This window comes from Mycetomoellerius zeteki, unplaced genomic scaffold, assembly GCF_001594055.1.
Source record: "Mycetomoellerius zeteki isolate Tzet28-1 unplaced genomic scaffold, Tzet1.0 scaffold98, whole genome shotgun sequence".
Lineage (NCBI taxonomy): Eukaryota > Metazoa > Arthropoda > Insecta > Hymenoptera > Formicidae > Mycetomoellerius > Mycetomoellerius zeteki.
In genome coordinates, this window is record NW_017258021.1 from 2556642 (window position 1) to 2581526 (window position 24885).

Consider the following 24885-nt stretch of genomic DNA (forward strand, 5'->3'; position numbering starts at 1 on the left):
AGAGATTTATAATCTTACATTAATTTTTTCTCATGAATAATCTTAAGTAAATATCTAATTAAAATTAAATAAAAAGCGAGGTTTTTTATTATCTATTTGCACTGTCGAGACTTGTAATATGTCAAAGTTCTTCTTTTTCATTTTCAGTTCCCAAAAAATTTATACATTCTTGCTCGTAATATTAATCGAAAGTTTGTAAATTATACCTTTTGTAATTTTATCTTGTTATAATTATGCATGTCATTTATATATATAGTTCTCTTATAAACACTTACAATTACTACGTATTCTTGCATAATTTCCTTTTAACATTAGTAGTATTTATTTCATAATACTGAGGCATTAATGATTAATCACAACACAATGACTTATAGTTTTATTCATATAAATATCACAAGAGATTTAGTTTGCCGGTATACGCGCATGTATGATATCTCGGTTATGCTCATTTAATCACTTATGATTAAATATATATTAATTCTGATTGATTATATAATAACATCATCAAAAATATGTTACATACAGTCAAAAGTGATTTCCTTTAACTTCCAAAATTTCTTTTGCGACATAAATCGCATATCACACTTTTCGCAAGTAAGAAAAGATTGACTTATTGAACACGTTGTGCGTATAATAATAGTGATAGAAATGGTCAGCAGTTTATCGCAGGATGAAAGACACTTTTGAGTGATGTTTAAATTCGTCGGTGAACGTCGTCACTCAAGAACAAGCAACATTGGAAGACAACAGCGGTATAATTATATAAAAAGACTTTTAAAAAATAATTTATAAGAGAGATGGAATTTTAGAAGGTAGTTAATTAAAAAAAAAAGAAATAATAGAAAGTTGTCTGTAGAAGATTCAACATTATTATACAAATATAATCGAAAGTTCATTGGTAGATCTATTGAAAAGATATTTCCACTCAATAATAAACAACGGTGGAAGACATTCAATATGTGCAGAATATAACAAGAAATCTTGAATGTCAATATATAATTTCCCGTAAAATACGTGGGATAGCCATTTTGTATAAATATATTTATCGATAAGCTTAACATGTTCGTTGCGCTGCTATTATTAAAATATATGTGAATTCAGAGTCACAAAACAAGCTTTTTACAATATTAAACTTAAAACCTAAGCCAACATTAGGCAGATCTACAAAATATATTGCAATCGAAACAATTTAACTGTATGTTATTAAAAAGTTAATAAAAATATTCACACAATAAAATAAAAAATTGTAGATCTAATATAGGGTGTTTAAATCTTACTAAAAAATTTCCTGAAAATTTCCAGATTTTTTAAGTATTTTTATTTAAAATTCCAGATAAATTAGAGTTTTTAAAATGTAACTTTGAAATAAATTGGAGTGCAAGCAACGCGAACAAACTATATAATAAATTAATAGAAATTTCAGAAGATTATCTATCCTTTTCTACAATTGGAGATAAATATAGAGATAAAAGTGAAATCTATAAAATAAGTATAAAGACTCAGATAGTACATATATACATTTTATGTTTTCTAATCTAAAAGTATCTAATGTTTTATAATCGTTTAAAGATATAACATCAATATTTTATAACCGTTTAAAGAGATAAAACCAATATGTGTGTGTGCCACTTGGAGAACACTCACTATATAGTATCATATCTTAGTATCAGTGAGCTTTATACGATCTTTTGCTGTGTATTGTCTTCTACTATTAAATCCTGATTTTTTAAAATAAAAACTTGCGAGTCACGTGAGAATGTACGTAAATATATGCAGACGTGTATGCAATATTTATCACTAACTGATTGTCAACATTTTACATTACTAAAAAATAAACAATTTGTTTCAAGAAATAGAATTTTAATTTGACAATAAAATTTCAAAAATTTTCCTAAATACTAATTCCATAAAATGTTTGATTTTTAAGGGTAAAAAAGAAATCCCCCAAAAATTCCAAAGCTTTCAGATTTTTCCAGATAGTAAACACTCTACAGTACATAAGTAACAGAAAATAATTCCGTACTTTATTAAATATTATTTATAATGAGATTCGTGTAATACTGATATGTTAATTATTGTCAGTTAACTAATTAAATTAAGCATTCCTTCATCATCTTTATTCGAAAATTTGTCTTCAATTAATTTTTTTCCCTTTCGATTATATCCTATTCCATTCGAACTTTCGGCTAAAAACGTTAAACAAATGGCGAACATAAAATTAATTAACGGAATTATTTTCTGATATTCTCTAATCCTGCAACGAACATGCTAATCGAAATAGTTTATGACGAGATTAACATTGACTTCAGAAATCGAAGGCGTTGGTTTCATAATATGCTCTTTTCTTTGATTTCGGCAGACAGAATGTAGTTTAGAAAACTACATGTACCGACACTGTCAGCAATAGCAGGAACTCCGGGGTGGCGGAGTATCGCGCTCGTGACATTTTAAAACTTTTTGATGTGGTAACGGCGACTTGTCTACCGTAGCTTCCATTCTACGCATTACGCGATCCAATAAAATTTCCACGGCGCGTTCAACATTTTGCCCGGTTGCAGCACTCGTCTCCAGATAAACCAAGCTGAAAAAAGTATTTATAACACAATAGAGAAAAACTCAAAAATAAATATATTTCTTTTTTAAATAACATTACATACGTTTTATTTCTGATTTGACTTACCCGTGTCTTTCAGCAAGATCCCGCGCTTTATGTTCGCTGACAATGCGTTTGTCCTCAAGATCAGATTTATTGCCACAGAGAATTATGTCTGGGTCATCACAATATGCATGTGTCTACACGTATATATACACAAAAATACGATACATTAATTCAACAAACATAAAATTTTCCCGAGAAAATTGTACTAGATTACAGGAAAATTTTAAGCAAGACAAGACGTCTATTATTGAATTTTACAATTACAGAACTCAAACACGTTTCAGATTAAAAATAAATTTCTTATAGTTCAAGAAATAAATTTCTTGTACTTTTTAATAAAACTTTTATCACAGAGATGTATAATTTTTAAATTAAACGATAACTTATAAGTATATAGGAAAAAATATATATAGATATAGGTACCATATTATAAATATATATTCTAAATATACATTCTAAACATATATACATGCTATTATAATCAGCAAAAAGTAGTATCGATCACTACCTAATTAAAGCATTACGGAAGAATTTCCATGTGTTTAATTTTTATAAAATGTTATATCAAAGAATTATAGAGAAGTATAATATAGTCATTCAAAACGTCATAGACAAAAAAATAACATATTCTTTAAAAACTTTTAAATATTATTTCATAATTTAATTCTTTTTAATTATCATTTTTTATTTATTCAATAATATTTATTTTTTATACCATTTTTTATTAATTATTATTATATAAAATTTTTTTATTTGTTATTATTATAAATTATATCTTACTGTAAAAATCTGTATAATTTTATATCCTTGAATTTTCATATTTCTATACTTCTGCATTAAATATGTCAAATAAATAAATAAACGCAAGATCGTATTATCTAATTTCTTCAATTACGTATACCGAATTATATATTATACGCTAATTCTTTAAGGATTTTTAACAATTCTTGTGAAAGAATTTTACTCTAATGTAGGATTTTAACAATAAATATCATATTTGTTTAAACAAATTGTACATTAATAATCCACAATAGTTAATTCTACCTACATGCTTTATTTCCATGCAGCAAATAATTATTAAATGAAGTATAACTGTATTTCGATATCACATAAATGTTACAATGACTATTAATACAAATATTATAATATATGCAGTTGACAGTAATTAAAAAAAAAAGAAGAATCGTTAGATTAAAACACATGCATCAAACGCTCTAACATGCGACATTTATTATAATAATGCTAAATGACAAATACCCGAAGCTGCTCCAGCCAGTTTCTAACTTCGAGAAACGATGATTCATTGGTCAGGTCAAAAATTAGTAGGAAACCCATAGAATCCCGATAAAAGGCTGTGGTTAGACTTCTGAACCTGAATATTAACAATGTTAAGCTACTTGTGTGGAAAGTTAGATTAGGAGTCTTAATCCTCTGTTTGCACATGCTGGATGCAATATCATACATATTGATTAGAATACCTATAACTCATATATCTATACATTTTTTGTTTAAATCTTTCAGATCTTTGGAATAGTTTATATTATGCATTTAGCAAGCTTTCACAGTGACATAATTGAGTTAAAATATCACAATGCAGAATATAATATAATGCAAAATCGCATCCTTATATTGGATGCCTTCCAACTGACTCAGTATAACACAATGATCATCTCATCCTTGTTTAACGTTAGCGAACAACAAGGATATAATGATGCACTATGTCACTTGTATCTCTTGGAAGGTATCCATTGTCTCTATCGTAAATAATATAACATAAATATGCAAGTATATCTCACACTCGCTTGCTAAAATTTAATGCTGATTTGTCAAAATGCAACAAATGCATGTTAACTATTGTACATTGGTTTTTCTGAAAACTGTGTTCCTAGATTCCTCTGGTATATTTACCTTTCTTGACCGGCTGTGTCCCAAAGCTGCAAGTGCACTCGTTGGCTTCTACCATTTTCCGTTTGATATATCTATAATAACAAATAATCTTTATTTCTCGATACATGAGATAGCTCTAGTATCATTGCTGAAACCTAATATACATAACACACAAGCAAACCTTAATATACATAATCCACATCCAATACTTTTCACTTAGCTTGCATGGGATCATTAATTATTCAAAGTCTGCCATCATAGACATGTTTTCAAATACGCAAGAAGCTTTATCAAAAGTATGCAGACTTTAAACGATCAACGCTACCATCCAAACAAGTTGTGTTACTCTTCTCTTACCACTCGCTTCTCCTTGAAATCGATCCCAACAGTAGATATGAATCTGGAATTGAAGGTGCCGTCCGTATATTGATAGAGAAAGCTTGTTTTGCCGACGCCAGAGTTCCCGAGCGCCAGGAACTTCACCAAATAGTCGTAATTCATTCTGTCGTGAACGTCTCGGTTGAGGATCCCGCGATGGTCCCAGAAGAGGTTGTCAATGAAGAGTCGAATAAATGGTCCAGCCGGAAGACGAATGATTGTTGCTGTCAAACGTCTCGTCTCTCGTCACCGACGTCAACTATCGAAGGCGCGCGGCGATCAACGTGGACACCTGTTGCCAATGTTGTCTACGTGTGCCACTTTCGAAAGATCTGCGCCCCCGTTGACGCGGCACGCCGTCGAACTATGTCGCGGACCAGGCAATCGTCGTCCAAAAATCGATCACTCGTGTGTCCGAGCTCGTGTCTCCAGTCAAATCTGACGCGTGTCAAGTCAGCGCACCCCCGTAATAAACGCAACCAGACCACCCCGCAATCACGACCGTGGAGTGACGTCCGTGACGGCAAACGACAGACAGGCCGGCGCAGAAAGCAATGGCGCTGCAGACGCATAGCGCATAATGTAGGATTCACAATTTCACACTGCAACACCGACGTGCGTTAAGTTAAAACTGTTAAAAGTGCTTCGGGTCCAGATTTGATTAATAATTTTCTAATTTCATTTTTACCGGATGAGGCATTGGAAATTTTGGTTACTTCATTTAATCAGATGTTAGAACAGGGTAAGTTTCCGGAAACTTGGATAAGGCTAATATAATATTGATCCCTAAACCACATGGCAAGAGCTTAAAGTCGCAAGCAAATCGACCAATCACAATCGAAATTACGATCTCGCGTTTTAAAACGCTCGACTGTGATTGGCCGATTTGCTTACGGTCTTATGAATACGACTAAAATTTTTGTACGTGTGATGGCCTTTAGACCCATCTCGCTTACTTCCACTGTAGATAAAATTTTGGAAAACTATTTATTAGAAGATTTGAGCGATTGCTGGAACTGAAAAACGTTATTCCAGTGTCACAGTTTGGTTTCCGTAATGCGGGGTCTACAATAAAAGTCGTAGCGGTCGTAGAGTCTTAAGTCGTAGAAAATTGACCAATCACAGTTGATTATTCTTCTCATATTCGACTGTGATTGGTCAATTTTCTACGACTTAAGCCCTTACGACCGCTACGACTTCTATTGTAGACCCTGCATTAGAATACGGCAAGTTAGTATGAACGAAAGCATTGAAATCCTATAGTTGAACTTTACCGGCACCGGCATAAGTTAACGGTTACGGCCATTATAAATCAGACTTTCTTCTTCTAAATTTGGCTGTGTTCCAAAATTGACTGCCTGTACTGAAAATCTATAGTGCACGTGACGTAAACTGTCGCATTTTCAGTGCTGACAGTAAATTTGGAACACAGCCTTTGTACAAACGCGTATTGTATGTACGCGATAGAAAATACCGATTCCCCATGAGGCGTATTTTTCGAATTGCGTAGGTTACAAAAACCAATCGTAAATTCGTTTAGCATTTCTGTTAGAGTGTACAACAGAAATTCTAATCAGCAATTGGTTGCATTAGTTCCGCATTTCTCTGATCTTCCGCGAAATACGCCCAATGTGAATGCCGGCTTTCAGAATGGCGTATTCTAGTAAATAAAAAATAACGTATTCTAGTAAATTACTAGAATACACAGGTTACGCTTACGCAGGTTACGTCGCATGTGACGGCGCCCTGAAGCCAGCAATTCACACTGGATCCGATGTGCGTCGTACGACGCTTTACAACCAATCAGAAGACAGGATTTTGCTTCGTATCATCGATACGAAATAAAATTCTGCTTTCTGATTGGTTGCAAAGCGTCGTACCACGATCCTGCGATTAAATCAAGCCGATAAGTCAGGGCTACTGCACGACCCTGCGAATCATTGTATCTGTTTGGTCTATATTTTTAGTTCTAACGGAATATACCAATAAGATGCAAGCGCTCACTGAGCGATTATAGTACTGAATGCACCCATTGACGGGCAGTGTAAATCCATTTTGACATAATTCTCTACTGTGCTATGATTTTATCGACAGGGTCAGAAAATGGATATATTGGCGATAGTGTACGCGACGGTGACAGGAAAATGCTGGATTCACACTGCATCCGATTTTCGTCGTACGACGCTCACAAAAGGCCTGCATGGCTTTTCTCAAGTTTCTCTCAGTTTTTCCCTAATAACTGAATTAAATGGGAATAAGAGAGAGAATTTATAGGTATGAATGGTATGATAGGCATATATAAACGAAATGTTCAATAGCAAATGAGAATAAGCTGTATTTCAAATTCATTGTCATTCATTCATTGTAGTATATCAATTTGTATGCATGTACACGTTCCGCGACTTTTGTTTTTTTTTTATTACACACACGCAAGTGTTTTTTTAATTCATTGATTAATCAATCGTATTGTGCACAAATATAGCTTTTACAAGACAAAGTTACATTTGTTCATAACGTAATTGATTAATCGATAAATTAAAAACTTGTCGCTTAACGAGAATAACGAAAATGGTTGTTTACTGTGCATAGTTGCTGTACTGGATTCTATTTCGATGCTACTACGTGCATTGCGTGTGTCAACAAAGTATAAAAACAAGAGAAACATGTGATGTTAATGTACGTACAACGGTATTATTTTTGTTATCGGTTATTATAAACATAGATTAGGTTAGATTATGCTCTAATAAAATGCTGTTTTTAGGGGATGAATCGTCAGTAGTGGGAGAGCAAGTATGTTGATGTACTACCGATCCATGACTTAAAATATGATAATATAGCAGAAGAAATGAATGTAAAAGTTAACGTCGAATATTGGTGAGTGTATGCCCACAATCATTCAATAGAATTCTTTATTAATTCAGATTATTCATGTTATAATTAATGAGATTCAAGTTTTTTTTAGATATAAAAGAGTACATCTTATTCCTTAATCCTAATGTTAACATTATATTTATTTATATCGTTTACAGAAATCACGAAGAAACAATTTCATTAAGAAATAGTGTACATTTTTATATATTAAGTAAATAAATTGGAAATTATATAAATATCGCAGCAAAATGTTTAAGCATAGGTTATTATATAAATATTTTAACTTACCTGTAACAATTACTCAGGACCACAAAAATATTTTACAACACAAATTGGAGTAGTATTTATTATAGATTTTGAACCGCTGAATCTAAATTCGTAAGCTGTTTGCTCCATTACGTCCAGTTTTTTAAATGATCAAAATTTTTTAAATAATAGAAAATCTATGAAAATTGAAATATTTGAGAAAAGAGCAAAAGTAAACATGATATTAAAATACAGTTGCAGAATTAATTTAAATATATTTTGGTAAGTTAAACAAAGTGTAAGAAACAAAAAATTTGCTTTATTAAAGTTAAGAGAGAGAGAGAGAGTATTATAGTTTAATAGATCATAAAATAAATCAGTTAAAAAAATTATTTTTTCACAAATATAATTAAATATCTAATTTTTATACTGTGAGCTAGATGTTTATGCTTAATGAATTTGCTAATAATTAATACCACCATCTTGTCAAGTCCTAAACATGTACTCTATTTAATAAATATTTTTAATACAAAAATCTTTAATTTGGTTTACTTTTTGTCAATTATGAAATATAGGAATTATTTTACACAAAAATTATTTCTATTTATAATTGTTAAAGTTAATAATAAATATTTTTTCAATGTGGTCGGACACTGAGAAGTTTCCCTTGTATTATTTCTAAATTTATTTAATATAAAAGATTATATAAATTTATTTAAATAAAGGGTGATATAAATTCATTTAATATAAAAGAATGTATACTTCTTATTGAAATTATCTTGATTTACATAAATCTTTAAGATTTCTGTAAACTATATAAATTATAAAGGAATATAAAATATACTTTTTTAAAGGACTTTTATTCACAAATGTTTCTTCTGACTAAATAAATTATTATAATTTTGCAGTGGTTCGTGCGGGCACAAGAAACACTTCCTTGAATTGGAAGAGGAAATAAAGAAGAATGTCCCCAATGCCACTGTTTCTGGTACAGCAGGAAGGCAAGGCAAGTTGCAAACAGAACACGAATATGAAACATATAATCAGAACTGGAGCAAATACAAAACACAAATATCGAGCAAATGAAAGTTTTATAATTATTATTTTTAGCCTCTTTCGAAGTGCAAGTCAATGATGAACTAGTATACTCTAAACTCGAAACTCTCGCGTTTCCAGACTTTGGTGAAATTGCGGATATGATCAAAGATGTATCTACGGGTAAACCAGTGAAGAAAATTGAGCATCAGACTGCAGACTGTATATTATTATAAACACATTTTATTATAAATCAGGTACAAAATAAAAAAAACTTACTTTATTGATAGAGGAAAGGAGGCCCACATATTCTCCTCTGCTCTCTTACTCCATAACCGCAATCTTTTTTGCTTCTTTCAGTTTTTTTTCAATTACGTTCATTCTGTATACTTATCAATTATACTATAGGTAGAGATTCTTCTACCTATAGTATAATTGGTATCACTCTGTGGCTAACAACCTTGTACCAAAGTAGTTATGTCACATGAATATTTACTGAGTTATTTCAATAAAATACAATAGTATTTTATTGATTATTTTCATAATCCCTCCCTTCCTCTATAATAGCACTAAGTACTTAATATAACAATATGAGATTCTTCTGTACTTTGCTCAGGATTATACGTAAAGTTCAGATAATCATTTAAAAATTATTAGGAACAGTAAATGTGATCACCAATCTTAAGCATACTCTGCGTATTCTCCAATCTAGTTAAGTAGATTCCAAATTTTAGCTTCCCATGGAACTTTTCTGCTAATGTTCTCAGTGGTTCGATAGTCTTTTTACCAGTTGTTTGATCAATGCATATCATTTGACATCTTGTGCAAGGACCGTTTACCTGTCAATTAAATGAGTTATAATAATATACTTCGGATTAATAGCTTGGTGAATATAAAAAAATTCATACTTTAAAGTTATTATTTCCAATGCGAATATGTTCCCATTTTATTTCATCAAAAGCTTCGCAGCCTTCCACAATAATGTTTCCTCTAAACCGATGCATAGCTGTATCTTCTTTAAAATCTAAGTCATGAGATATCTTATCAATGAGCCATGACACACTTGCTTCGTTTATTGCTAAGTACTGTGCCTGGCTAGAAAATGATAACTCTGTCTTATCTAGTCCTGTAAGAGAAAAATAAGTTTACGTAACTTTGAACTTGAATATTTTGACATTTATATATATATATATATATATACCTTTCTTTTGTCTTCCGTGACTTTGTCGTACTAGTCTAAGATTTGGTTTTCCAAGTGCTAAACTCAACCATTCAGAAACTTCTGATCCGCAATCTATACCTTCTACTCTGCTTTCACATATTCTGCTTTGACATATAGGATGTTTTATTGACTTTTCATAAGTATTTTCTAAAGAAATTTCAATCATTGGCATCCCTGGAATAATTTATTATTATTATTATGTCAAAATAACGCTACATTGAGGGGATGCTGAAACAAAGGCAATTACCACGAATTGTAGTGCAATCAAAATTTTCGAACTTGGTTGAAGGATTCAAACATCTTTTTTTACAAAATTAAGATATGTGCAAATAAAAAGTCCGATATATTTAAACAATAAATGTCCGATGTATTTGATTTCACAAGAAAATCACATGAAAAATGGAAAAATTTACTTTTGGCTAGTACCTGAAATTAAAGCTTACTTGGTATAAAAGTTTTATAGTTTATATGAGCAGCATAAGTATCCAGTAAACCTCGGATTACTTGGACAAACAATACCGAATTTGTAAATTGAAAGAGTCTAGAAGAAAATATTTTTAGGTTGAATGTAATTCACGTGTATTACGTTTGCTTAGCAAAGATTTAGAATGATAAACATAGCAGTAATCGTGTCTTTAGTAGATGCTTGATCTTGCAAGAGCACTGCAATATATTATATAAGGACAGAGATCTACACGTTTCAGTGAGACAGAACGATAACGTAAAAAACTGATTGTGAGTAAAAAATCTGTATTATCGACATCGAAGTTCAACCGTCGCTTCAACATTCCCTTAAATTGCATATTATTAAATCTACAGAACTCAATCATTATTACCTGGATATGTAAGTCTCATAATTTTTTGTTTTTTAACAATAACCGGCTTCAGCAAACATAGATTCGTATAATGTTTTTGCGTCAAGCAAGTTCCAGAAGATGTCATTATCATCCACTCTCTGTCATATTCTAGACCCTTTGAATTTAAATTCCACGAATCTGTAATTTCGTATGCTCCACATGATTTGATAGGATATATAAATAACCGTTGTAAGATATATTTGTTTATTTGTGTATTTATTTTGTTAAAATTTATAGAATTTCTAATATGATCAAGATTTTTATTTTCATTATGGAAATTGTTCTGGAAATTATTTACATTTTTTTCGTTTTTTATAATACGTGAAACAGAATAATCTATATTAGAATTATAAAAATTCTTATGATTTTTAAAAATTCCCATCTTATGGTCTTTCCACCATTCCGGAAATTTTCTGATACATGGTTTGTCGATGAAACATTTGGTGATCATGAGTAAGATTGTCTGAACATCTTTTATTGTAGACATATATCCGAAGGAAATTCTCACTGCTCCAGTCGGTTTCCCATTTATCAAATCTGCGGTACCACTGCACGTATATCCCGTCTCATAATTTTGAAGAATATCTTTAGTCGAAAGAGATAAATGTCTCTGACATGCACCGGGATTACAAAAGCAGCCTGTCCTTAGATGTATCTTAAATATTGCTGCCATATTCAAAACTTCCATGTATCCTACATATTCGCCATTGGAACGCATAACATTAAATGTAACAATGCCGCCTTGCGATCTGCGATCCTCATAATCAGAATCAGAGTACAGTTTCACGACTGGTTTGTCGTTACAATGATGTAATGTTAACAGGGAGTGATGCAGAGTTTTGGCGAGAGAAAACACGTGTTTTGATATTTGATCCATAGTTAGCTTCGAAAGTATTTCGAAACCATATTGTAACGATGCGATAGATAGAAACGGTACAGTTCCATCTTCAAACCTCCAAATCAAATTGTTTCAGATAATCAATACAATAGAGAATGCCTGTTTCAGATAATTTTTTCGAAATCAAATGTTATTCTTACTTACCTTTGATACAATATTTGACGTTTTCTGTGAAATCTTTCAGAACTCAGAGCGATGTCCACAGAACCGCCACCGTAATATATTTTATCTAGAACATCTGAGTTTTTGTTTTTAACCAGCAGAACGCCGATACCGGTGGGATAGCCGAACATTTTATAAAACGATAGACATACAAAGTCTGGTTTGTAAATAGACAAATCCAATTTATTCGTTGCCACGAAGCTAGCTGCGTCGAGTAGAACGTACCATCTGGTCGATGGTTTTTTAGCAAAAACAGAAAGCGCTCCAGCATGCGCATCATTGATCCATTTTAGGGGATACTTCAATCCAGAAAAATTGCATTGTGCAGAATACACGAAAAGAGAATTGCTGTTCCGTCTCTCGTTGAAATCATGAGTAGTAGTTGAATGTTGACTGAGAACTTGAAACGCCTGATCGTGACCTAGGCAAATGACGTCGGCTCCTCTAGCCGCGACTACATCCCGCATTCCGAGAACCGAAGTGTGATTGTCCTGTACGTAAACAAAACTTCCCGAATGCGGGGACGTTGCTATCTTGTTTTCATTCGTTATAAAACGAAATCCTTCCGCGATTATCTTTAGACTCGCTGTGGCACCCGAGGTGAAGATGACGCTGTACTCATCAGGATTGGTGTTGAAATGGCTCAAAACTCTGAGAATAATTATTCAAATTAATTGTAAATTCGTTATCGTATAATCATTCATTTATCTGTGACTCTAACCGATATCTCGTACGTTCGATAATGTCCTGCGTCAACGAACTCCCAATGGAATGTGGATTTGCATAGAGAGAGCCATGCAAATCGGCACCAACGTTCCTAATCTGCGTATCCGAATATAGAGTTGCGCCCGCGTGATCCACGTAGCACTCGCCTAAGGATCCACGCAAAAGTAAACTAGCATTTTTTATGTATAGCATCATTCATATGATACGTTTCTCTTGCATTAAATTAAATTTAAAATATTAAATTGAAGATCATATAAATGTTATTATTAATCTTATAGTGATAAATCAATAATCCAGTATTGATTTTTTAATCACGATAGAAATATTTAACATAGTAAAAAGATTGCAGAAAATATTAGTGAAATATATTTGCAAAACATCTTAAAGTTATCGGACATTCTTTTCATTAGAATCTTTTGGTCAATTTGGAATAAATCTTAATGAAAACATCAAACCATCTATAATTTTTATTTCAATTAATGAAACAGTGAGAAACTAAGAAGCTTCGAATGAGAAAAAGTATAATACAATTAAGAAAAGTTGCATGTCATTCAAACGTATAACATGGCGTAGGCACATCAATCAACAGTGCAGGCATTATTCTTACATGTACCGTCATTGTACAGTGATGGCACTACAAGGAGATGCCTTAGACACAAAAATAAATCTTTTAGAGAGAGGGAGAGAGAGAAAAGAGAAAGAGGTCGATTAAAAGAAGGATCTAGAAGTATTATATTTTTTATTATATAATACTAAATTATCAAAAAAGTTTTGAATCATCCTTTACCGTTTTTATTTTCAAATTTATTTTTATATACAAATTATTTAGAAACCACAACAATTATTCTTTAAAATATTTCATGGATCATGTTCGATAACCATTCGTCACTATTATTATTACCAGTCAGTTAGCTGTCGGATTTAAGTATCATTCTGACTCCAAGAACTCACGACAATCTGTCTCAACTTGCTCAACAGTTTCGAATCGTAATCCTGGCAAGAAAAGTGTCATTAAACAGACCATAATCAAACCATGCAAGATTAGGATTATATGCCGGATGCGGTAGGACTTCGAGCCGTTTAGATGAATAATAGCCTCCTGAGTAGTCACCACAGCCATATCGTATTATGCCATATTGAATCGTGACATCAGAAGCGAGGAATGATACGTTAATTTATGTTGCATGCCATTTGTAATTAAAGACAATTTGGATAAATCTAAATGATGAGATTGCTTTAAAACATTTGTAAAAATCGATGGAAACTATGCTTATCCTCCCTGATAGTCAGTAAATAATCGTAAAAAGTGACTATTCAGGACAGCTAGCAGACTGGTAACGAATGGTTATTGAACATGCTAATCTATTTTAAGGAATAATTATCATTTCTGAAAAAATTTGTAAAAACCATTTTTATATGTATATAAAATTCAATGGGTGATTTAGAATCTTTTTTGGCTTAGTAAAATTATCATTTGATTGAAGGCACGTTGAAAACAAAAATAACAAAATTAATGTACCTCATATATCACGTTGAGTTCCTGACACTGATCTGCAGCTATTTTAACTGACACTTATGCAGTTTTAATTTACTTTTTATAATAATAATCATTTTTAGACCGTACATGTGAGAACACAATCGATAAGCTATAAGAACCCTATATCGGTCGAAGCTAGATCTTAAAATGCTTAAATAATTTAATCTTGAATCATCACTAGCGTAATTTGTTAGATTACAGGTGTAGTATATATGTCAAGTACATATATAGCATATTTAGCATATATGTATAGCATATATAGCATATTTAGTGATTCAAGATTGAAGCATTTTAAGCATTTTAAGATCTAGCTTCGACCGATATAGGATTCTAGTTTATCGATTACTTTTTATACTTTATAATTTAATGTACTCATTTCTATACGCGGATGACTATAAAATAGACCCAAAACTATAATATATAAAATAGACGAAATTCATTTACTTTAATATTATTTAAGCTTGTGAGGTTACGACGAAAATATTTAAAATTTAGAAGAACGCACACTGAAAAAAAGATTGGCTGACATATTTTACCATCTAATTTGCTGCAGCAGCCAATCTTTTTTTTCAGTGCAATAAATAAAATTAATTTCTTCGATATGTCTCTTTAACGTTTTCACTCACACGCAAGCCGATGGAAAAAATGTCCAAAAACTTTGAGACGTACTACACAATAATAAAGTCTCGTTACATAAATAACGATGTCATCATATGTCCTTGTCATATCACTGTCGCGGAGCTGAACCGTGTATCAGTCAAATAATTTCTATTATAAATGTAAAGATTTTAAAAAACTATTAATGAAAATGCGTCGATGTCTAAAAAAATTACCAAACTATAGTAGTTTCATAAATAAAAACGATAAATCAAAAGTCTGTTCTTTGTAGCTAAATTAATGTACACTCATACTTAAAACGAAACATATTTTGAAGTTTGAAACAAGATAGAAATTTTAGTGCGGGTTATAATTTTTCTCAGAGCATTTCACCTTTAAGCCTCGAGAATTCGTTCGCGAGCGATCGCACGGTGGCATCATCGTAAACTGGTGTAAACTCCACTATAGTGTCCATCATGTCTATCGATTTGCGTATCAAATCTTAGGAACTTGTAGTGCACACTGAACTCCAAGAGTTCCACTTCCACTATCGACGCGGCGAAGATCAGAGACACGCAAGCTATTGCTCAACCGGTTTGTAAGTTTCAACTACAGTAACTATACACCGTCACAACCAAGTTTTAATGACGTAATAAGAGAGATTGGACGGAAGTAACCGTGGACGGCGTGGACACGCGCGACCACTCGCGCGGCGCGCCATTGTAGCTCGCATGTTATATTGTAACGGAGTAATTAACGAAGATAAAAAGGCCCAATTTCACCAATATAGGATTAACTTTAATCTCAATTTAATTTACCCTTTATTAGGGATATTCGGTGCAACTCTATTCTTTATTATTTTATAAATAAACAATAAGTTAAACCGAATTGAAATTAATCTTACATTGATAGAACCAATCTTATAAGAGTGTTCGCGCGAAAGACAAATATCGTTATCAAGCAAAAACTTGCGTTTCTCTCCAACACGATATCTATCATATTGTAGACATATAACGTAAAAAAAGTTCTGATATTTTTTGTACGTCTTTATCGCCGCGTGGGAGATAAACAAACTCGAGGGTAAATAAACGATAAAGACTTATCATGGAATTGTAACACAAGAACTGACATTACCGATGACTTAAGGTATTTTATTTAAATTTGTTACATTTGTTAAATAATATATATTTTATGATTAAAAAATTACAAAAATTAAAATAGTGAATAAGGAGCAATGAAATTGAGCAAGAAATTAGTGTTTAGTAATGATAATTAAATGTATATTTCACCTGAAATCAAATTGATAAAAATTCAAACATGTCGGCTATACCTTATACATTAGACTATTCTCAGCTAATGCTAAATAATATTTCTTAAATATTCGTCAAATGTTCCTAAAATATCATTCAAGAATATTCTAGAATATCCTAAAATATTTATAGAATGTAAGAACAACATTCAAATAATACTAGTTTACAGTAAAAATTATTTCGAATCGAACTAGATGTTTCTTATAAATTTTTTAATGCTGAAAATGATGTTGCAATTTCAGCACCTTTAGGATAAATTTTCTCACAAACTTGACGTGATAGAATAATTTTATTTACGGATTCATTTTCAGCGACAAAAAATCTGTAAGAATCTTTTCCGAAAGAATTTTTTCTCTGAGACTTTGTCCGTTTGTGGTCTAGAAAGAAGTTTAAATTTATCGGACAGTGTATAATTACTAATTAAATAATTAATATTCAATATCCCCCTACTTTATTCTATAATCCTAATCCTCTTTAGTTTTTTTTATCAATTACGTTCTGTATATGCAAAGAACTTCTACTTATAGCATAATATCATTCTAGTTAGTAACTTGTCATCACTCTGATTAGTAAACTTTTACTAAAAGTAATTATGTGTTAAATGCATATAATATTTACAAAGAGAGTTATTTCAATAAAACTAAAATCTATAAAATCCCCTTCTTTCCTTTATATAGTACTATAAAATACTTAATAGAACATATTAAGATATATTACTTAATGGAACATATTAAGAGATTCTTGTAGTTTGCTCGTGATAAATTTTATATGTATAAAGTTCAGATAATTATTTAGAAATTATTAGGAACAGTAGATGTGATCGCCAATCTTAAGTGTGTGTGTACTTTGTGTTTTCTCTAATCTAGTTAAACAAATTCCAAATCTCAGCTTTCCATGGAGCTTTTCCCCTAATATTCTCAATGGCTCGATGATCTTTTCGCCAGTTGTTTGATCACCTATCATTTGACATCTTGTGCAAGAGCCGTTTACCTGCCATTAAATGCATTATAGCAATATACTTCGGATTAACAGCTTGGTCAATATAAAAAATTCATACTTTAAAATTGTTATTTCCAATGCGAACATGTTCCCATTGCATTTCATCAAAGGCTTCGCAGCCTTCCATAATAATGTTTGCTCTGAATCGATGCACTATATCTTTTTGGAAATTTAAGTCAGATATTTTATCTATGAACCATGACACACTTGCTTCGTTTACTGCTAAATAAAGTGCCTGATTAGATAGCTCTGTCTTATCTAATCCTATAAGAGAAGAGAAATTTTAGTTTTCTACTAATATAAATAATTATAATAACTTAAAACTTTGACATTTGTACCATTCTTTTGTCTTTCACAACTCCGTCGAATTAATCTAAGATTTGGTTTTCCCAATGCTAAACTTAGCCATTCAGAAACTTTCGATCCGCAATCAATACTTTGTACTTTACTTTCATATACATTGCTTTGATATTCCATCGACTTTTCATAAACATTTTCTAAAGAAATGTCAATTGTTGGCCTTCCTAAAATAATTTAATACCATTTATGCAGGATTGAGTACTAACTAGTTAAAAATATTTATGCACCGGATCGTAAAATTACCGAATATCGGATATCTAGACAGAATGTAACGTCGGATCCGATATCCGATATCCGGTTGGATATTCGAGAAGGCAATTTCTTCGAATCGGATATCCAATATTTTTCGGATATCCGACCGGATTTCGGGAAATTGTCTTCTAAAAAAAGGGCTGTAGAGAAAAACTTGTAATTTTGCTACAATATGGCATTATGAATATGCATACTTATTTCTAAAACATTTGTATAATAACAATTTTATAATAAATAAATTTAACTTTGACTTAATTTAGTTTAAAAAACCATTAACCCAACTTTGCATTTATGCTAATATATATAATACCACATTAAGCTATTGCAGAATAACTATAACTTATATTAATAAAATTTAGCCATCATTATGTACCTGGATATGTTAGTCTCATAATATTTTGGTTTTTAAGAATAACAGGTTTAAGCAAATATAGATTCGTATAATGCTTTTGCGTCAAGCAAGTTCCAGAAGATGTCATTATCATCCACTCTCTGTCATATTCTAGACCCTTTGAATTTAAATTCCACGAATCTGTAATTTCGTATGCTCCACATGATTTGATAGGATATATAAATAACCGTTGTAAGGTACATTTGTTTATTTGCGTATTTATTTTGCTAGAATTTATAGAATTCCTAATACGATCAAGGTTTTCATTTTCATTATGAAAATTGTTCTGAAAATTATTTTTCTCTTTTTTTGTAATACGTAAAACAGAATAATCTACGTTAGAATTGTAAAAACGCCCATGATTTTTAAAATTTCCCAGTTTGTGCTCTTTCCACCATTCCGGAAATTTTCTGATGCACGGTTCGTCAATAAATTTGGTAATCATAAGTAAAACTGTCTGAACGTCTTTAATTGTAGACATATATCCGAAGGAGATTCTCACTGCTCCGATCGGTTTCCCATTTATTAAATCTGTTTCACCACCGCATGTATATCCGGCCTCGTAATATTTGAGAATCTCTTTTGTCGAAAAAGATAAATGTCTTTGACATGCACCAGGATTACAAAAGCAGCCTGTCCTAAGATGTATCTTAAATAATGCTGCCATATTTAAAACTTCCATGTATCCTACATATTCGCCATTGGAACGCATAACATTAAATGTAACAATGCCGCCTTGCGATCTGCGATCCTCATAATCAGAATCAGAGTACAGTTTCACGACTGGTTTGTCGTTACAATGATGTAATGTTAACAGGGAGTGATGCAGAGTTTTGGCGAGAGAAAACACGTGTTTTGATATTTGATCCATAGTTAGCTTCGAAAGTATTTCGAAGCCATATTGTAATGATACGATAGATAGAAACGGCACGGTTCCATCTTCAAACCTACAAATTAGTTTACTTCAAATAATTTTTTTGAAAACGCTGCTTTTACTTACCTTTCATACAATATTTGACGTTTTCTGTGAAATCTTTCAGAACTCAGAGCGATGTCCACAGTACCACCACCGTAATACATTTTGTCTAGGACATCTGAGCTTTTGTTTTTAACCAGCAGAGCGCCGATACCAGTAGGATATCCGAACATTTTATAAAATGATAGACATACAAAGTCTGGTTTGTAAATAGACAAATCCAATTTATTTGTTGCCGAGAAGCTAGCTGCGTCGAGTAGAACGTACCATCTGGTCGATAGTTTTCTAGCAAAAACAGAAAGCGCCCCAGCATGCGCATTACTGATCCATTCAAGGGGATACTTCAATCCAGAAAAATTGCATTGCGCAGAAAACACGAAAAGAGAATTGCTGCTCTGTTTCTCGTTAGGATTGCGAAGAGTCAAAGGTTGATTAAGAATCTCAAACGCCTGATCATGATCCAAGTAAATGACATCGGCGTCTTTGGCCGCAATAACATCTCGCATACCGAGGATCGACATATGATTGTCCTGCACATAAACAAAACTTCCCGAATGTGAGGACGTTGCTGTCTTGTTATTTTCCGTCGTAAAATGGAATCCTTCCGCGACTATCTTTAGACTTGCTGTGGCGCCCGAGGTAAAGATAACGGTGTACTGATCAGAATTCGTATTGAAGTGACTCAGAATTCTGAGAATGGTGATCCAAATTAATTATAAATTCGTTATTATATATCCATTTATCTGCAATATGCAGCTGTAATCTCTTACCGATATCTCATACGGTCAATAATGTCGTGCGTCGGTGAATTTCCAATGGAATGTGGATTTCCATAGAGAGAATCACGCAAATTGGCGCCAACGTTTTTGACCTGCGTTTCTGAATACAGAGTTGCACCCGCGTGATCCACGTAGCACTCCCCTAAGAAAAAAAATATGGAAATAACTGCATTTTTCAATATCACATTCATTTGATACGTTTCCTTTATATTAAATTAAATTTAAAATATTGAAAACAAATGTTAAAGATCTGCATTTATTATCAAATAAATTGTATTATTAGTCTTTATATACATTGAACGCGGCAACGTTTGCCATGCTGCAAGCGTTGGCACATCCACAGTGCAAGAAGCATATACAGAGTGTTTGGAAAGTAATGAAAAATCTTTCGCATAGGGGCAGAATGGACTGAGAAGAAAAGTCCTCTATCATATTACAATTTTCGCAATGGTTAACGAGTTATTAACTTATGAAAAGCTAAATTCGCTCAGCCTACCGTCCAATGCAAGCGCGCGACAGAATAAGACCGCCCAACACGGTGAGGCGCGCGTTCTCCGTTGCAAGGCACGTTGTTTATAAGCGGCAATATAAACAACGTGATGTGTCTAGCGATAGCGAACGCGCGCCTCAGAAGCATGTTCTTTTTCCGAGTCATTAACAAATTGGTACTCTGGAATTACACAAACAATTATTTTTCATTGTACGGGCTAGTATAATTTTCAAATCAAAATCTCAATAAACGACTTTTATATTTTGTGCACTAAGAATAACATATCGCACTTATTTTCTAGAATCAAATTGTAATCTGTTTTACTTGTATGTATGTATGTTTATTTTTTGAATTTGCACCTTGAATAACATATGAGTTACTTTTCATGGTAATATATTATTAGATAATCATTTAAATTTTTAAAGGTTTAAATTTTTGAAGATCTTTTTTTGAACATGTTATGAATATCGTTTTAAAGTAGTCTAAAGAATCTCCTCCTCCGAGCATCTTACCTTCAAGTCTCGTGAATTCGCGAGCAAGCGATCGCGCAGTGGCATCGTCGTATACCGGCGTAAATTTCACTATATCTTCCATCATGGTGTCCACTATATATCAATCGATTTCGTGCAAGATCTTAGGATCCCGTGATGTACATCAAACACATTGAATTCCAGAGCTGCACTATCGACACACCGAAGATCGGAACTATGCAAACAATTGTTCAATTCAAGTTTCAACTGCAATCACTGCGTACAAGGATTAATAATTTGAAAGAGATCGAACTATCAATATATACAGAGTGTAGGAAAAGTCCCGGACCCTTTAAATATCTTGAAAAGTAATCATTTTTGAGAAAAATGTTTTATACAAAAGTTGTAGGATTGAAAATGATCTATTGCCTAGAGATGTAAGCGATGGAAAAAAATTAGAATTTTGAGGTTAAAAACTCGGAAAAAATAATAGTTTTTTTCTTTCGGCTTTGACAGTTTTTTACTCGGACATTTTTTAGCATTCCACGATTTCAGCTGTACTATTGCTCCAGAATTTAGTTTTTGCACTTATCCGTAAGATTTCTGTGTAAAAATAATTATAAAAGTTAAAATACAGTATAATAATTAATATAGTATAATGCCGGTGGTCATAAATATGTCTTACCTTTCACTATTATTTTAAACTGTATTTCAATTTTAAAAGTTAAGTAAGTGGTCCATACTGTCATTAATACAAATAATACTTTATTAGACTAATTGACTGTTTATGTATACTGTGATTGTAATTATACATATTCCAATTTAAATTAGTGAGACAACTTTCATTGGAGAGAGAAAGCATAGATGCTGAAAACAAAGAGTGCAAACAACGCGAAAAGACCGATTATCAACTCACTAAGAATTGCAACAGCCAATAATGCATATTTCCGTTTTGATATAAAATTATAAAGACAAAAGTATTAAATAGCATCGAAATAACAAGAAAAATGAATTCTATTTTTTCTACATATTTAACACGAATTCTAAACGTTTTTTCATGAATTTTATGTAATTTGGTCAAAAATACTGCTTTTTATAGTAAAAAACTAATTTTTTACTTGATACTTTTTTTACTTTTCTCCGAAGTAAAAAATACCGTTTTTTTACACCTCTAAACTTGCCACTGCTAGCCGCTTAGTGAGCGTTTTTACTACTGAATATATCTATTCATAATATACATATGAACTAGGGCCACGGTTTTTCTCTAAAAAAAAGAAAAAAAATTTATTTAAAAACACTATTTTGTTAATTAAAATTTTATTTAAATAAAATTTTATTAAAATGCGTTATAGATATCCTTTTATATTATTTATTATTGCAATACCTCCTAATAATCACTACATTTCTTGTATAATTCTTTCTATATATGTAATTTTTTAACTATTATTCATTAATTTTTTATAATTAAAAAAAAAATACATTTCCATATAAAAATATAACAAAAAATAACATATTTCCTTGGTATTTTATATAAACTTTTTTACAACAAATTATTAAATTTATTCGATATTCCATGTTGTAATTGTTTTTTTCAGTTAGAGTAATTTAATTTAAAAAAAATACATTTTAATTTAATATAAAATGTTTTTAAAAATTAACTTTTAATCTATAACTTAAATTAATTTTATAGATCATTAACTTTAACTTAATTATAGTCAAAAGAAAAAAGGATAACTTATTTAATCCCCCCCGATATTTACCTTTTAAAAAGATGCTTCCTTATCAAGGATATGGCGATAGAAATGTTACTCCAAAATCATAACATTAAAGATGTTGATTTTTACTGTCGTAATTGGTTAAACTGCGTAGTTCTATATACTGTCTCTTATTCTACAAAAATTGCGATACTCAGTCCGTTTATATATGTCAATAGATCGATAAAAACTGCTGACAAGACTGTTCAGGTATTTACGTCATAATGAATAATTAACGTAAATTAAGAATAAAATCCGTGCATCATTTAACTTGATAAAAATCAAAGTGACTTTTTTAATTAATTTTTTTTTCATACAGCATTAATTATTAATTTATTATCGCTTTCTAACGCACACGTTACTCGTATTAAACTACGCTGTACACTTGCAGACTAAGGCTAATATTTCATTTTTCAAAAAAGAATGTTAAAATATGGTCGAGTTTTGCTCAAAAAGGTATAAATAAAAGGAACAGTGTTTTTTGTAGATTTTAATCTCCTGGTTACGATAAATTTATCAAAAAATTCGTGGAATTTAGTTAACACTTGAAAATTTAGCAACAACATGATATACTACCGCTCATAAAAATGAGACACTCGCATTATGCGAACTATTAAAAGTGAACAAGTCGAAAAACTTACCAATGTTTCAACAACAATCAATTACATTGTTATAATGCGGTATTCTTGCAAGAAAGGAAGAACATTAACATCGATGGAAGAACATCTCAGATAGTGAGAAAAATATTTTAGAACGTGAGTGTGCTTTAACAATGACAGTGTTAGCGAAACAGTATTTATTTATCTTTAAGAGAAAGAGGAGAGAGAAATTGCCAGGAGGGGGTAATTTATTAGTGGAAGGGAACTATTATTTAATACAAGGTAGAAAAATGTCTGGGAAGCGCACTGTATCATTTTGTTTATTTAAGTCTAAATCTTGTTTCTTTATGTGTGTCATCTCTGACACCGTTATTTTGTAATATGATACTTCTGAATCCAGAATTATTGTATCATCCCAATCAAACTTATGATTATGTTCTAACTGATGCTGGGAGACAACGATCAGTTCAGTACAAGGCCTCTTTATGTTGGCTTTGTGTTCTTTTAAACAAGTGATAAGTTTACGTTTTGTCTAACCAACATATGAAGCATTGCAATTAGAACAATTTATTTTGTAGACAACATTTGATTTTTCTTCTTTTTTAATTTTATCTTTTTCAATTTTAATGAAACAATTTAGAGAGTTTATAGGTAAGCTATATTAAAGTTAAATTTTTGTGTTATGATATTGCTATATTGCTCACAACTAAATATTTTTAGTTATGTGAACTATATCTTTTTTTTCCGTGTGGATGTGCAAGGAATAAAATTCTGTCTAATTGTCCAATAATTACACCTCTCTTATGTTCAATCGGATGATTAGAATGAAAATTTAAATACCTGCCAGAATTAATAGGTTTCTTTTATAATTGTCAAAAAAAACTGTCCCGTTCTCAATCAATAATTTAACATCAAGAAAACTAATTCCTCCATCGTCACTATATTCAACAGTGAACTATATTCGTTCATGGTACGAGTTAAAAGTATAATACATAACATTGGATGCATTCAGTACTACGACCGCTCACTGAGCGTTCAGTGAGCTCTTGAATCTGTTTGGTCTATATTTTTAGTTCTAACGGAATATGCCAATCAGATGCAAGAGCTCACTGAGCGCTCAGTGAGCGGTTGTAGTACTGAATGCACTCATTGTTTCAATTTGATCTTTTTTTGCAGCTAATACAATATCGTCCACATAACGGTAATAAATTGAAATGAAGAAGATCAATGGTTTAAAAATGTTATATTCCAAATCTTGTATTACTCAATTCGCTAAGATAGGAGAAAGAGGAGATCCCATAACCATAGACAAACCAAAAATTTATTGGAATATTATGTTATTAAATTTAAAACCTATTACAGAGACTGCTTTTAAAAATTGATTTTATGAATAATGATATTAATTTGCATCTTCTTTCAATACTTTCTAA

The 24885-nt window shown here is 31.5% G+C and overlaps 4 protein-coding genes across 5 annotated transcripts; 1 reads left to right on the forward strand and 3 right to left on the reverse strand.

The window, feature by feature from the left end:
* Positions 1-2155: 2155 nt before the first annotated feature.
* Rab27 (RAS oncogene family member Rab27) lies at positions 2156-5482 on the reverse strand. Its single transcript, XM_018460956.1, has 5 exons — positions 4904-5482; positions 4568-4638; positions 3917-4031; positions 2681-2793; positions 2156-2581 (listed from the first exon to the last, which is right to left on the reverse strand). The coding sequence occupies exons 1-5, from the start codon at positions 5045-5047 to the stop codon at positions 2398-2400; spliced, it is 627 nt and encodes a 208-aa protein (XP_018316458.1). The 5' UTR covers positions 5048-5482; the 3' UTR covers positions 2156-2397.
* A 1638-nt stretch (positions 5483-7120) lies between these two features.
* On the forward strand, positions 7121-9395 carry LOC108730955 (migration and invasion enhancer 1). Its single transcript, XM_018460957.1, has 5 exons — positions 7121-7198; positions 7514-7600; positions 7686-7798; positions 8950-9047; positions 9152-9395. Exons 3-5 carry the CDS (start codon positions 7770-7772, stop codon positions 9310-9312), a joined length of 288 nt encoding a protein of 95 aa, XP_018316459.1. The 5' UTR covers positions 7121-7198; positions 7514-7600; positions 7686-7769; the 3' UTR covers positions 9313-9395.
* A 314-nt stretch (positions 9396-9709) lies between these two features.
* mal (molybdenum cofactor sulfurase) lies at positions 9710-15894 on the reverse strand. 2 transcript variants are annotated; one of them, XM_018460953.1, is made up of 7 exons: positions 15469-15894; positions 12937-13087; positions 12198-12866; positions 11135-12108; positions 10278-10472; positions 9985-10202; positions 9710-9915 (listed from the first exon to the last, which is right to left on the reverse strand). In XM_018460953.1, the coding sequence occupies exons 1-7, from the start codon at positions 15551-15553 to the stop codon at positions 9730-9732; spliced, it is 2478 nt and encodes an 825-aa protein (XP_018316455.1). In that variant the 5' UTR covers positions 15554-15894; the 3' UTR covers positions 9710-9729. The 2 variants fall into 2 exon arrangements, with proteins under 2 accessions (XP_018316455.1, XP_018316456.1); XM_018460954.1 differs by having other exon boundaries at positions 9985-10196; positions 15469-15574.
* A 1243-nt stretch (positions 15895-17137) lies between these two features.
* Positions 17138-22907, reverse strand: LOC108730952 (molybdenum cofactor sulfurase 1). The gene is made up of 8 exons (XM_018460955.1): positions 22863-22907; positions 21145-21337; positions 20134-20284; positions 19388-20053; positions 18370-19334; positions 17723-17908; positions 17443-17648; positions 17138-17375 (listed from the first exon to the last, which is right to left on the reverse strand). Exons 2-8 carry the CDS (start codon positions 21227-21229, stop codon positions 17187-17189), a joined length of 2448 nt encoding a protein of 815 aa, XP_018316457.1. The 5' UTR covers positions 21230-21337; positions 22863-22907; the 3' UTR covers positions 17138-17186.
* Between the last annotated feature and the right edge of the window lie 1978 nt (positions 22908-24885).